The 13,313-nt window shown below is 40.6% G+C and overlaps 1 protein-coding gene across 1 annotated transcript in view; it reads left to right on the top strand.

The window, feature by feature from the left end:
- Positions 1–8,156, top strand: part of GLDC (glycine decarboxylase) — a 100,906-nt gene extending 92,750 nt beyond the window's left edge. Inside the window, exons 22-25 of the mRNA XM_047103334.1 lie at positions 440–535; positions 5,036–5,208; positions 6,694–6,774; positions 7,918–8,156. Coding sequence (XP_046959290.1) covers positions 440–535; positions 5,036–5,208; positions 6,694–6,774; positions 7,918–8,061 — 494 coding nt within the window. The 3' untranslated portion in view covers positions 8,062–8,156. The remainder of the gene's footprint in view (positions 1–439; positions 536–5,035; positions 5,209–6,693; positions 6,775–7,917) is intronic.
- The last annotated feature ends 5,157 nt before the right edge of the window (positions 8,157–13,313 follow it).

Here is a 13,313-nt window from a genome sequence, read left to right as displayed (position 1 = left end):
ACTAAACACATTGGCTTGACATGTTAAAATTTTATTTTTATAATCACTTTTATATTTTATAATTATTTTTTAAATAATTTTTTAAGTTTATTTATTTTGAGAGAGAGGTTGAGAGAGAGAGAGTGTGTGTGCAGGGGAGGGGCAGAGAAAGGGAGACAGAATCCCAAGTAGGCAGCACAGTGCCCAATGTGGGGCTCAAACTCACAAATGGTGAGATCATGACCTGAGCTCAAGTTGGACGCTGAACAGACTAAGCCACCCTGGTGCCCCTATAATTATAGTTATTAATAAAAGTAAATGAGGTCTTTGTTGCCACCTATAAACTTCCAAGTTACCATGGCATCTTGGGCCTTGTTGATATGCATTACAAAGCTGATCTGTACATTTGCTTGGGCAAAACAAGCTGATGGTAATCTTGAACTGACACAATTTCCCACAGGTTATGTGGCTCATGAATTTATTTTGGACACAAGACCTTTCAAAAAGTCTGCAAATATTGAGGCTGTGGATGTGGCCAAGAGGCTTCAGGATTATGGTGAGTGATCCTCTGGGAAAAAACCCTCAGAGGGCATCTAAGGTTTTTGACATTCATGCTAGCTATGGGCGACTTCCTCAAGGCACAAAACAAACATGCAGGCACCACAATAAACTGGTCTGTAGGATAAATGGTGAGCACAGGATTCTGGGTAAACTTCAAAGTGATAGAGAAAAAACGTGCCCTATGACTGCATTGGTACTACCCTTCAAAAGATATTAAATCAGCATCTTGAATCCATTGGCATTCAAGAAAAGTCTTTATAGTTAAAAGAATTTAAAATCCCAAAGAAAATGGTTTTTGTTCCCTAGTTTCTTTTTTTTCATTTTAGTTTTTAAATTTTAATTTATATTTGTTTCAGGTGTACAATATAGTGATTCAACACTTGCATACATACTCAATGTCCATCATGACAAGTGTACTCTTTAATCCCCATGACCCATTTCACTCATCCACCCCACCCATCTCCCTTCTGGTATCCATTACTTTGTTCTCTCTAGTTAAGAGTCTGTTTCTTTGCCTTTCTCTTTTTTACCCCCTTTGTTCATTTGTGTTCATTTCTCAAGTTCCACATGAGTGAAATCATATGGTATTTGTCTTTCTCTAATTTATTTTGCTTAGCATTATACTCTCTAGTTTCATCCATGTTATTGCAAATGGCAAGATTTCACTATTTTTATGGCTGATATTCCACTGTGCATGTATATGTGTATATAATATATATGCCATCTTCTTCATCCATTTATCAGTTGGTAGACCTTTGGGCTCTTGCCATAATTTGGCCATTGTTGATATTGCTGCTATAAACATCGGGGTGCATGTATCTCTTTGCATCAGTATTTTTGTATTCTTTGGGTAAATACCTAGTAGTGCAATTGCTGGATCATAGGGATAGAGTAGTTCTATTTTTAACTTTTTTTTACATTTTTTTTAACATTTATTTATTTTTGAGACAGAGAGAATGAATGGGGGAGGGTCAGAGAGAGAGGGAGACACAGAATCCGAAACAGGCTCCAGGCTCTGAGCTGTCAGCACAGAGCTCGACACGGGGCTCGAACTCATGGACCGTGAAATCATGACCTGAGCTGAAGTCGGACGCTTAACCGACTGAGCCACCCAGGCGCCCCTCTATTTTTAACTTTTTGAAGAACCTCCATACTGTTATCAGAGTGACTGCCCTATTTTGCATTACCACCATCAGCTACCATCAGTGCAAGAGGATTCCTTTTTATCCACATCCTCTCGAACACTTGTTTCTTGTGCCTTTGATTTATGTCATTCTGACAGGTGTTTGTTAATATTGTGCAGGTTTTTTTTTAAGTATATCTATTTTGAGAGAGAGAGAGAGTGTGTGTGCATGAGCATTAGCTGGAGAGGGGCAGAGAGAGAGAGGGAGAGAATCTCAAGCAAGTTCTGTGCTGTCAGTGCAGAGCCTGAAGTGGGGATCGATTCCATGAACCTGTGGGATCATGACCTGAGCTGAAACCAAGAGTCTGGACACTTAAACAACTGAGCCACCCAGGCACCCCTCTTGTAGTTTTGATTTGCATTTCTCTGATGAGTTATGTTAAGCATCCTTTCATGTGTCTGTTGGCCATTTGCGTGTCTTCTTTGGAGAAATGTCTCTTCATGTCTTCGGCTCATTTTTAATTGGATTTGGGGATTTTTGGTGTTGAGTTGTATTGCCTATGTTTCTATTAAATTCTTATTCCTATCCCATTGCTGGTAAAGAAAGGAGTCCATGAAGAGGTGAGTTGGTGTAATGATGAAGGTTCAGGGAAACTGCTGAAGTGTTAGATAGAGATAAATGGCATTTGAGCTTTATAGCTGTTTCAGCTTCTACAGCTTCTATAGCTGCTTCCATAGATGAAGGAATAGGCACATGCTGAACTGACTGTATTTTCTTGGAAGACTTGAAAGACAGGCCTTTAATGAATTAGTGGATGTTCATTAAGCACAGACCTTATTGAAATACCTATTTTTAGTGACATTATTAATAATATCAACGACCCCTCAATTTTTAGAAAGGCAGAGATGGTGAGAAGTTTGCCTTTCAATGGATGTGGAGTCCTATCTGAATTTTAATAACTGGAATAACTTCTTTTAGTAAGGAAAGTGAAAGCTTCAGTAATTTAATAGTTTTACTACTGCATCATATTGGGAATCCCACATGTGTGATTCATTCCTCTCTTGAATGCGTGATCTTATTATGTAGAGTTATACTGATTATAAATGGGAAAGCCAGAGGAAGTTTTCATTAATGAAATTAGCAATCACCTCTCCAAAATCTCTTGGTTGCTCCTGTAACCTGACTAGGCCTCCTGGCTGATGGCAGATTCAGGCAGGATATACCTTCACTTCTGGGATGTGTTGTCTGTATCACATATCTGACTGCAGTAGCAGCATTTGCAGGGAGGGAGAGCACTGGCTAGGAGGTTATTTTGATGTTTGATAGAGTGAATGCCACACTTGCCCTAAGCCTAGAATTGTACAGGTGGCTAGCACTTAGTACCTCAAAACATGTGTCTAATAAGTGAGAGAATGAATGGATGAATGAATGAATGGCTAAGCAAAAAAACAGCAATCGAGAATAACAGATTCTGGGTCTTAATCACATGTACTTAATTAAAATCTCCAGGGGAGGGGCCTAGTAATCAGTATCTTCAAACAGCCAAATGTGGGGCATAATGCCTTTGGGCAGAGGCATCCAGACTTAGCGAGTAAATGAGTCACCTGGGGGAGTTTTAAGACTCATGTTTTTGAGACTTACCTTGGGCTTCCTGAATCAGGGTCAGGACCAAAGAATCTGTGTTCCCAAGATAACTCTGATGGTTCTGGTTATGGGAACCACTACAACAGTGTATGTTGGGCTGAATTTGCTCACCCATGAAATTGAGGTTGGACTTCATAGGTAGAGATTAGCTTTTAAAATCCCTTTCTGATTTGAGTGACACTATTCTATGTATTTGTCAAAACTTAGTAAGTGATAAACTTAAGATTTGTGCATTTTACTGTATGTAAATTTTATCACAAATACATGTAAACAGATATTGAATTCTAGTTAATGATATGCATCCTGAAGTATTTAAGGGAGAAGTATACTGATGACTGAAGCATTCTTAGAATTGCATCAAAAATAAGATGGATGAATGAATGAACAGATGTGATTAAGCAGAGAGCATCATTGTTGAATGTAGGTGAAAGATATAGGGGTGTTCACTTTACAGTCCTTTCAACTTACCATTTGAAAATGTTTGTAACATGTTGAGGAGATAATCCCTTAAAGCATGCAGGCATGACCCTAAAGCACTCCATGTAATTATGCAAATCAGAATTGGGGAACCATTTAAATGTCTTCATCTTTTACAGTTTCACAGAAAAAGAGCCAGAAATGGGAAAAGGTTTTTGGCTTTTGTCCAGAAAATCTCTCTTGAGTATGTCTTGGTGATTCATCTTACATATGAAAGCTTTTGTAAACAGAAACACCTTCAGCCTATGTTCTGAATAAAGGCAAAGGGTTTCCATGTACTGCCAAACCTCAGTTTCATCTGTAAAATGGGGTTAGTAGGCTTCTTTATGGTTGCTATCACTTTATTTAACTTTTGATAGGCTATAATATTTTAATTTCTCTTATTGTAAGTAATAAATAAGCATTATAGTATGATTCTAATAAAAAATAAAAGAATCTCAGCTTCATATTAGCAATAAGCCCTGTTAATATTTTAGTACTTATTTTTCAAGGTGTCTTCCCTCAAAATATAAACACTTTCGGTGCCTGGGTGGCTGAGTTGGTTAAGTGGTCTGACTTCAGCTCAGGTTATGATTTCATGGTTTGTGAGTTTGAGCCCCGAATCGAGCTCACTGGTGTCAGGAGTATCAGTGCGGAACCTGCTTTGGATCCTCTGTCCCCTCCCCTACCCTGCTCATGCTTTATATCTCAAAAATAAACATTAAATAAAAAAGTAAAATATTAAAAAATATATAAACACTATCATTTTCATAAAAATGGGATGTCATTATGTAACTTGCCCTTTTATATTTTTTATTGCTTACCCAATTTAACAAATAAAAATTTACATACATTTGTATGGTTGCATATTTATTATGGATACTCTCTAAAACTTGCTTAACTGATTGTTTCTTCTTGGGTGTTAGTTTATTTCCTAAGTTCTTCTTGCTGAGATGAATATATATATATATATATATATATATATATATATGAAATTTCTTCCAAATCAGGGAGGTCAGGGGTGCCTGGGTTGCTCAGTTGGTTAAACGTCTGACTTTGGCTCTCATGGTCTGTGAGTTCAAGCCCTGCATTGGGCTCTGTGCTGACAGCTTGGAGCCTCGAACCTGCTTCAGATTCTGTATCTCCCTCTTCCGCTGCCCCTTCCCCGCTCGCACCCTGTGTCTCTCTCTCAATAATAAATAGACATTTTAAAAAATTACAAATCAGGGAGGTCAAAGTTAGTGACACAAGTTCCCCTATCTCCTTTGCAGGATTTCATGCCCCTACCATGTCCTGGCCGGTGGCAGGAACTCTCATGGTTGAGCCCACTGAGTCAGAAGACAAGAAAGAGCTGGATAGATTCTGTGATGCCATGATCAGCATTCGGCAGGAGATTGCTGACATTGAGGAGGGCCGCATTGACCCCAGGGTCAATCCACTGAAGGTGCGTAGGTACTTGATCCAAAATGTTCCATAGAGTATAAGAGTGCATATGTACAGTGTACCAGCAACCCCTGAACTCCCATCAGAAGATATTTATTCTTGCCTAGAATAAGACCATTCTTCTGAAAGGATGATAAATTCATTACTTGCAGGTTTGAATCTTGAACAACACAGTAGCAGTTAAGTATAATGTGGATGTTTTGAGATATGTTTTGTTTGTGTAATTGTTTTGTCACTGTGAGAGGTATACCTCCCACATGCATCCAACTGGTTACCAAGGGAGGGAGCAGGGGCTGAAGACCTCTTATCTAGTTGGGGTAGTTTTATTCTTGTGTCTCTATTTAATGCACTCTAGTGAGATTATTTACCTCACAAACTCTTGATAAAGACAAGTTATTATTCTACTAGAGCAATTATTGCTTAGAACAACTGATTGGTACTTGGCCTGAATGTTTTTTAATGCTTATGGCCTATTTTGGAGAAAATCTGAAAGATGTTTATTGTATATTTGCTTCTGAGCTGTAAGTCTTTTGTTAGCTCCAGACATTAATCTGGGTTGGGGGCCAGAGGGAGATCATGAATTGGGAATATTGTGAAGGCTGTGGCTGTGCTACTATGGCCTTGAGCCAGAGAGCAAGTCTGAGATGCCTGGGGAAGCTCAGGCAAGTTCCAAAAGTGCGCACCTGAAGGTGCACCACAGGGGCCAAGGGCTGGCAGGAGAAGGCATCTTGCTCATTGTTATTTCTCCTTTCTGTGGATACTGAAAAGAGATTATAAGGATTTAGCTAATTTTAAAAATGGCAATAGACATTTAAAGGACATAATACAGAGCTATAAAAGCAAGTGGAGAATAATACTCGTAAAATGATAAAAGATTTTAAAATGTGCCCAACTATGCCATATGCTGTTTATACATATATGCCGTAATAGTATAAAATCACAATGAGCATGGTGAATACAAAATTCAGGACAGTGGTTATCACTGGGAATAGGGTAAGAGATGAGCTGGAGGAGTTATAAAGGCAGTTTTAATTGTCTCTTCAATGTTTATTTATTTAAAAAAAAAAAAGTTTGAGAGGGCGTGCATACACATGCAAGTGGGGGAGAGGCAGAGAGAATTCCAAGCAGGTTCCGTGCCGTCAGCACAGAGCTCAATCTCATGAACTGTGAGGTCTGAGCCGAAATCAAGAGTTGGACACTTTTGTGTCCCCTGTGTGAATGTGCCCCCAATGTTTATTTTAAAGGGTTAAGCAAATATGATAAAATGTTGACTTATATTGGGTGGTAGATGTGCTTAATGTATTACCATGACTTTCTGACATTTGAAATATTTCAGAATAAATTTCCCATCAATTTTTTCCCCCTCAAATTGAAATAAAACCAACCAGCAGCCCCATACCTGGGCTTCTGTCAGCTCACTGGTTGAAGCAAAGCACAGCAGAAGGCAGTGTTCTGCTCTGATCCCTTTCCCATCTGTGTGTCTCAGATGTCTCCACATTCCCTGACCTGCGTCACATCCTCCCACTGGGATCGGCCATATTCCAGAGAGGTGGCGGCATTCCCACTTGTAAGTTGTCTTCTGAAGCCGAGTGTGCCAGCTGGTATACCGTCCACGTGCGTATGAGGGGCCATCACCTATCTGATGGGACTCCTATCCTTGCAGTGTCATTACAGTTACCATATGTGGGACACTTTCTTAAATGGGTCATGACAAGTGACGCAGAGCACAGGAATTGGCTTTCAGAGCTCTGAGGTTAGAGTGTCAGCCACAGGTCTGAGGATCCACAGGGAATACAGTGGAGAAAGACCAAATAGGAGTCGCTGTCAAATGGGTTAAGGTATTTTCTACTATCATCCAAAGGGAGATATCCCCAAATGCAATTTTTCTTCCTTTCTGATTCTTACACGAAAAGGTGCTCTGCAGTCTCTGGCAGTGTGGGGACAAGGGTCAAAAGTTGGATTTGGGGGGACAGTAATGAAGGGGTGACTTAGCTTTTTTGTTGGGCTGGTGTATAGTTGACACACAATGTAGTATTAGTTTCAGGTGTACCACATAGTGATCTGAAAAGTCTATACATTATGCTATGCTCACCACAAGCATAGCCACCATCTGTCACTGGAAAAATGCTATTACTATAGTATTGACTATATTCCCTATGCTGTACCTTTTATACCCTTGAATTACTCATTCCATATCTGGAAGCCTGTTCCCCCCCACTCCTCTTCACCCATTTTGCCCATTCTGCCTGTCCCCCTCTGGCAACCATCAGTTTTCTGTATTTATGGGTCTGTTTCTGCTTTTGTTTTCTGATACCACATGTAAGTGAAATCATATGGCATTTGTCTTCCTACTTAGCACAATACCCTCTAGGTCCATCTATGTTGTTGTAAATGGCAAGATCTCACTCTTTTTCATAGCTGGGCAATATTCCTATGTGAGTATCTATGTGCACACATGTGTGTATACACACACACATGCACATACATACATATCTTCTTTCATCTACTGATGGACACTTGGATTGCTTCCGTATTTTGGCTACTGTAACTAATGATGCAGTAAAAATAGGAGTGTGGGTTTTACCTTCTTATGCTTTTAAACATTTGTGGTTTAGTGGCATCTTAGCCTGTAGGGACATCATTGCAATCTCTTTCTGCAAGAGAAATGTTTCAGAATACCCAGGACATTTCCATCTTTTGTCCCTTGCAGCCCTTTGTGAAACCAGAGAGCAAATTCTGGCCAACCATTGCCCGGATTGATGACATCTATGGAGATCAGCACCTGGTTTGTACCTGTCCACCCATGGAAGTTTATGAGTCCCCATTTTCTGAGGAGAAAAGGGCCTCTTCTTAGTCCTATTTCCCTAAGTTCATGTGACTGACTTGATGTCTTTCTCTGAAGCATTTGATGAACAAGAACTCTAGAATTTTCCACACTGGACTCACCATGGGGTTATACACTGTATATTTTTGTAATCTCTGTCAAGGTAAATGTAAATACAATTAGCATAGTAGTGTATGGAAGCTCAGTGTTGAAAGACTGGTTTGCTTCAGTGCCTGCTTTCACATGTAGCAGTTGATAGTTCAAGTTGCTTTGATTGGGAGCCATTTAGTTTTTTGCATAGAAAATTTTGGGTGTGCTAGGAGCTTTAAGTTTAATGTTGGAAACATTGTAGAGGCTATACTGTAGACTACTTGATAGAATCTTGTTCCAAATAAGTCTCTGTGGACTGTGCCATCTGTGAGGAATCCCAGGGCAAATGTTTACATTTTGCATACACTGAAGAAATCTTCTCTAATTTGCCTAATCTGTAATAGCATTTCTGAGTATTTTCCTTTTTCCATGTGTATGGTTTTCTTCTATCTTCCATTATTAGTATTCTAATAAAAGCATTTCAATTTGAAGAATGTCTTCTTGGTCCATTTTTCAATGTTATTCCCATTTATACTAAGTTCAGAGGGATTTGAATGGCAAGAAGATCCAACCCAATAACCATTTTTTTTTTACATTAGCAGTTTTGTCTAGCAACTTTTCTCATTTAACAATAAGTCCAGACAGAGTAAGTCCAGGTGTAGTGTCCCTTCAGTCTTTTGTTCAGCCTTCCTTTGTAGGCAGTCTTCATCCTCATGGTCTTAAGAGGGCTGCTGCATATTGACATCACATACCCATTTTGATAGGAAAAGGGGAGAAAAACCAAAAACAAGAGGCAGATTTCACCCAGTAATTTTTGCTTGCTTTTAACTGGCCAGAAATGGTTCATATTGCTACTTCTACCTGCAAAGGAGTGTGGGGAGGTCTTTTCCCTGGGTATGTTAGTGCCCCAAAGAAAATCAGTTTATTAGCTAAATAAAAGGGGGCAAGTGGGTTTCAGATAGGCAACTAGCATGCTTGGCACAAAATAACTTTTCCCTAGAAATAGCAAATGCTTCAGATGTTCTTCCCTATTAGTGAGCACTGTTCAATTCTTGACCACTTGGTTCTTTGCATGGCAGCTTGATCACACAACTATTATTCAAACTATTATGATAGTCATCTGTAGAAAGGTCTTAGTGCTCTTTTGAATGCTCTGTAGGTGGTCCACTTATTCTCACACTTAAAACGTTTATAGAACAATTTATTTTAGCCTAACTAAGCAATAGAGAAGTGATGGGATCCATTGTTTCTTTTTTACATTATAATTAAATGGTTAATACTGAGTTCTTCTCTGGAGTCAGGTACTATTCTAAGTCTTTAAGATGTATTATCTCATTGGAACCTCAAAACAGTCCGCTTTTACACACGGGGAGGTGAGTGGGTGGGTATGGAGAGATTCCCAAAGTCATATAGTTAATGAGAGGGATAAGCCAGAATTTGAACCCAGACTGCACAACTCCAGTGGCAGCTGGTCAAAACAGGCTACCACACCACCATGGTCACTTTATACCTGGAGATTTTGCCCTTCCTGAGTTGGAAACCAGGGTCTCAACACAGACTATCCATCAGGTTACGGAGTAGCCTCTTTAAAGAAAAGACAAGCACATAAAAACAAATCATACAGGTGAACAGCAGCTCTTCATCAGACTGTAAAGTATATCAGAAGCAAATACACGTGATTAAAAGTTGAAATTGCTCTGGGGTGCCTGGGTGGCTCAGTCGGTTAAACACCCAACCCGGGTCATGATCTCACTGCTCTGAGAGCCCTGCATCAGGCTCAGCATGAAGCCAGCTAGGGATCTTGGAGCCTGCTTAGGATTCTCTCCCTCTGGCTCTGCCCCTCGTCTGCCCGTGCTAAGGAAATAAATCAAACTAAAAAAGAAGTTGAAATTGTCCTTCACTATTAAGTCACTCATGTTTACCTGATGCTTGTGCCCATCTTTCCCACCTCTGGGTCTTTGCCCAGGTGGTATCCACCTGGAGCACTCTTCCCTACTAACTTTGCTTTACTGGATTTTGTTTTAGCATCTCCTCAAGAAGGTCTTCCACTCATGTCTGTGAAATGTGCTATTGGTATTTTTTATGAAAAAAAAAATTTTTTTTTGAGGGAGGAAGAGAACGTGAGTGGTGGGTAGGGCAGAAAGGGAGAGGGAAAGAGAATCCCAAGCAGGCTCCATACTGAGCTGGACGCAGGGCTCGAACTCATGAACCAGGAGATTAAGACCTGAGATGCAATCAAGTCTGTTGCTTAACCGACTGAGCCACTCAGGTGCCCCTGTGCTATTTTGTATCTGCACCTAGCTTGTTTTCCTTTAGCCTTAGCACAATTAGTAATTATTCTGTTTACTTGGTTTTCTTCTGCCTCACCAGACTAAGTTCCCTGAGAACAGGGACCATATCTCATTCATCATTGGATTTCCAGTAATGACCCAGGGTCTTCCACATAGTATATGTTCAACAGAAAGAAATATGAACTGATGAAAGGAATGATCCTTTATCTTAAAGAGAGACACTGTCATGGAAACCAGTATTTCCAATGCCTGCTGCTAGGAGATGGTAAAGTACAAAATGCCAGGCCTTAAAGACAAGGCCTTTGGACAGGCTTTGTATATATAGGATGTCTGCCTCTTTTTTTCTATGGTATACATAAAATTTATTCAATTCAGTAGCATTAAGTACGTAGTAAATGTGCAAAATGTGCCTTTTGAGCAGTTTTGAAGACAGGATCTGAGGTAGACATGCACATACTTCATATAAATGGGGTACTCCCTCTGCCTTCTCCCAGCCCTTAGTCTGTGGCCTTGAAGCTGTGTATGATAAAGAGCAAGGGCCCTGGCCCAGTCTGGAAACCCTATGAAATCTTTAGATAAATACAGGGCCAAATTTTTCAATGACCAAACTGGTGCCTATCATCCAAATAAAGGACGTAGGCACCACTTTTGGGTGCAAGAAGCCATCTGAGACAAGTAGTTTGGAAGCTGAGATGTTAGTGCTTTTAGAGGTTTACAAGGCTATGGGACATAATGTTTTGGGTCCTTAACTGGCCAAGGTCAGGGATGTGTGCTAGGGCAGTGGTTTTCAAACTGTGGGTGTATAGATCACTAGGAGGGGTTGTTGGGCCCTGGCCTCAGAGTTTGATACAGGGCCAGAGAATTTGCATTTCTTTAAAAAAATTTTTTTTTCTTAACGTTTATTTATTTTTGAGACAGAGAGAGACAGAGCATGAACGGGGGAGGGTCAGAGAGAGAGAGGGAGACACAGAATCCGAAACAGGCTCCAGGCTCTGAGCTGTCAGCACAGAGCCCGACGCGGGGCTCGAACTCACGGACTGCAAGATCATGACCTGAGCTGAAGTCGGCCGCTTAACCCACTGAGCCACCCAGGCGCCCCGAGAATTTGCATTTCTAATGAGTTTCAGGTATTACTTTTCAGCTTCCTTTGTTCACATTTCAGCCTTTAAAGGATGGGTTTTGGGAGGCTGAAGGTGGGTGAGAGGTTGGACTTAGCTTTGTATTTTTTATGCAAATCTTAGCATTTTGAAAAAAATCCCTCTTTGCCTTGCTTTCACTGAGAATCCTATGGCTGGAGAAGGCTGTCCAGGAGTGGAAGCAATCAGCACTTTGGCCATGGTTTCTGATCTGGTAGGCTTCCTCCTACCAGCAGTGCATGAAGGAAATTTTTTTCTTTAGATCAAAATGTCAGTTTTATTGCTAATAAAGCTGATTGGAAAAAATAGTGTTTTACTTGCGATTAGGAGGGCTTCCTCTCCATTTCTGCCCCTCTCATGCTTCACCAATCTAAGCCTGGGACATCCACTCAAGGAAGAAGTTTGAGTCTGTAGAGCAGATGCACCAGTGCAGAATTGCTGCCTCATGAGGATCACAGGGGAACAAAAGATAAAAAGGGTGGTTTCCCCAGTGGTAGTGCAGTGACATGGATGAATGAATGTCATCCATCACCTTCTCTATGGAGAGTAGTGAGGAGTAGGCCAGGAGGGAGAAGTGTAACATTACCTGAGGTCATTCCATGAAGAAAACAAAGTCCAGGAAGCAGGAGTTAGTGCCCAACACAGAGTACACTACTCTTGTAAATCTGATGAATTTCTTGCTGGCAATTAGAGTACTTGCTCTGGAGTCATATGGCCTGGAGTCATATCCCAGCTCTCCTGTATGACTGTATGACTCTGGAAAAGATAACTGGCATCTCTCAGCTCTAGTCTCCTTACGTAGAAAACATTATCTATCACTCTTGGGTGAGGTTTCAATATATTAAAACATTGCCTGACACCAAGTAAGTACTTGTAAGTGTTAGCTCTTATTTTCAGAGCTTCACTTAGGGTCTTGTGTCCTGTACTGCACATCCCTGCACTCCCTGCTCTAGGAGTGGAGCCCCAACCCCAATTGGACCCATCTTGCATTCGGATCCATATCCTTTCCTTTTCTCTACATTCCTAAGTGCCCCTTTCCTATAAATGGCTCCCAGAGAATATACAAGGAACACGGGCTGTGACTTGATAAGATGTAGGTTAAATTCCTAGATATGCCAACTGTTTTGAGACATTAGGCAAATTCACTTACCCTTTCTGCACTTCAGTTAAGGTTAAATAGCAATAATAAAGTACTTACCTAAACCAGGCCTATTGTAAGGATTAAATGAAATAACACAAAGTGATCACTTAGCATAAGTCAATTTCTTAGCATAAGAAATCAGACTTATTCTGCAAATTTTGACTGAGCTCTTTACAAAAGACACCATTCTAAATGACAACCTCTTTCATGCAGCACCAATGCTAGATGAACAGAAAACACATCAATCAAGACTTCAGTGTTAAATATTATTTAGAAAACAAAAATGGTAGGTTGGGGGGGGAGGGATTTGGGAAACTTTTACATTGGGTGGGCAGGGAGGTATTCTCTGAGGTGACGTTTAGCCTGAAATCTGAACAGAAAGAAGCCAGGCATGACTAGATGTGGGGAAAGGGCAGGAGGAGTGTTCAGGAATAGAGAGAAGCATGCTTGAAGGCCTTAGGATCTCTACCGCAGCATTTCGTTATTTTCATATGTAAAGGGTTTTAAGAATCCCTAGGAAGGGGCCTGGGTGGCTCAGTTGGTTGAATGTCTGACTTTGGCTTAGGTCATGATCTTGTTTTCATGAGTTCGAGTCCCGTGTGGGGCTCTGTGCTACAGCATGGA

This window comes from Lynx rufus, unplaced genomic scaffold (assembly GCF_022079265.1).
Source record: "Lynx rufus isolate CCGP_SWC_20201006 ecotype Redwood Valley unplaced genomic scaffold, mLynRuf1.p SCAF_10, whole genome shotgun sequence".
In the NCBI taxonomy this organism is placed as follows: Eukaryota; Metazoa; Chordata; class Mammalia; order Carnivora; family Felidae; genus Lynx; species Lynx rufus.
The sequence above is the reverse complement of the archived record's forward strand: the minus strand, read 5'-3'. Positions and strand labels throughout refer to the sequence as shown.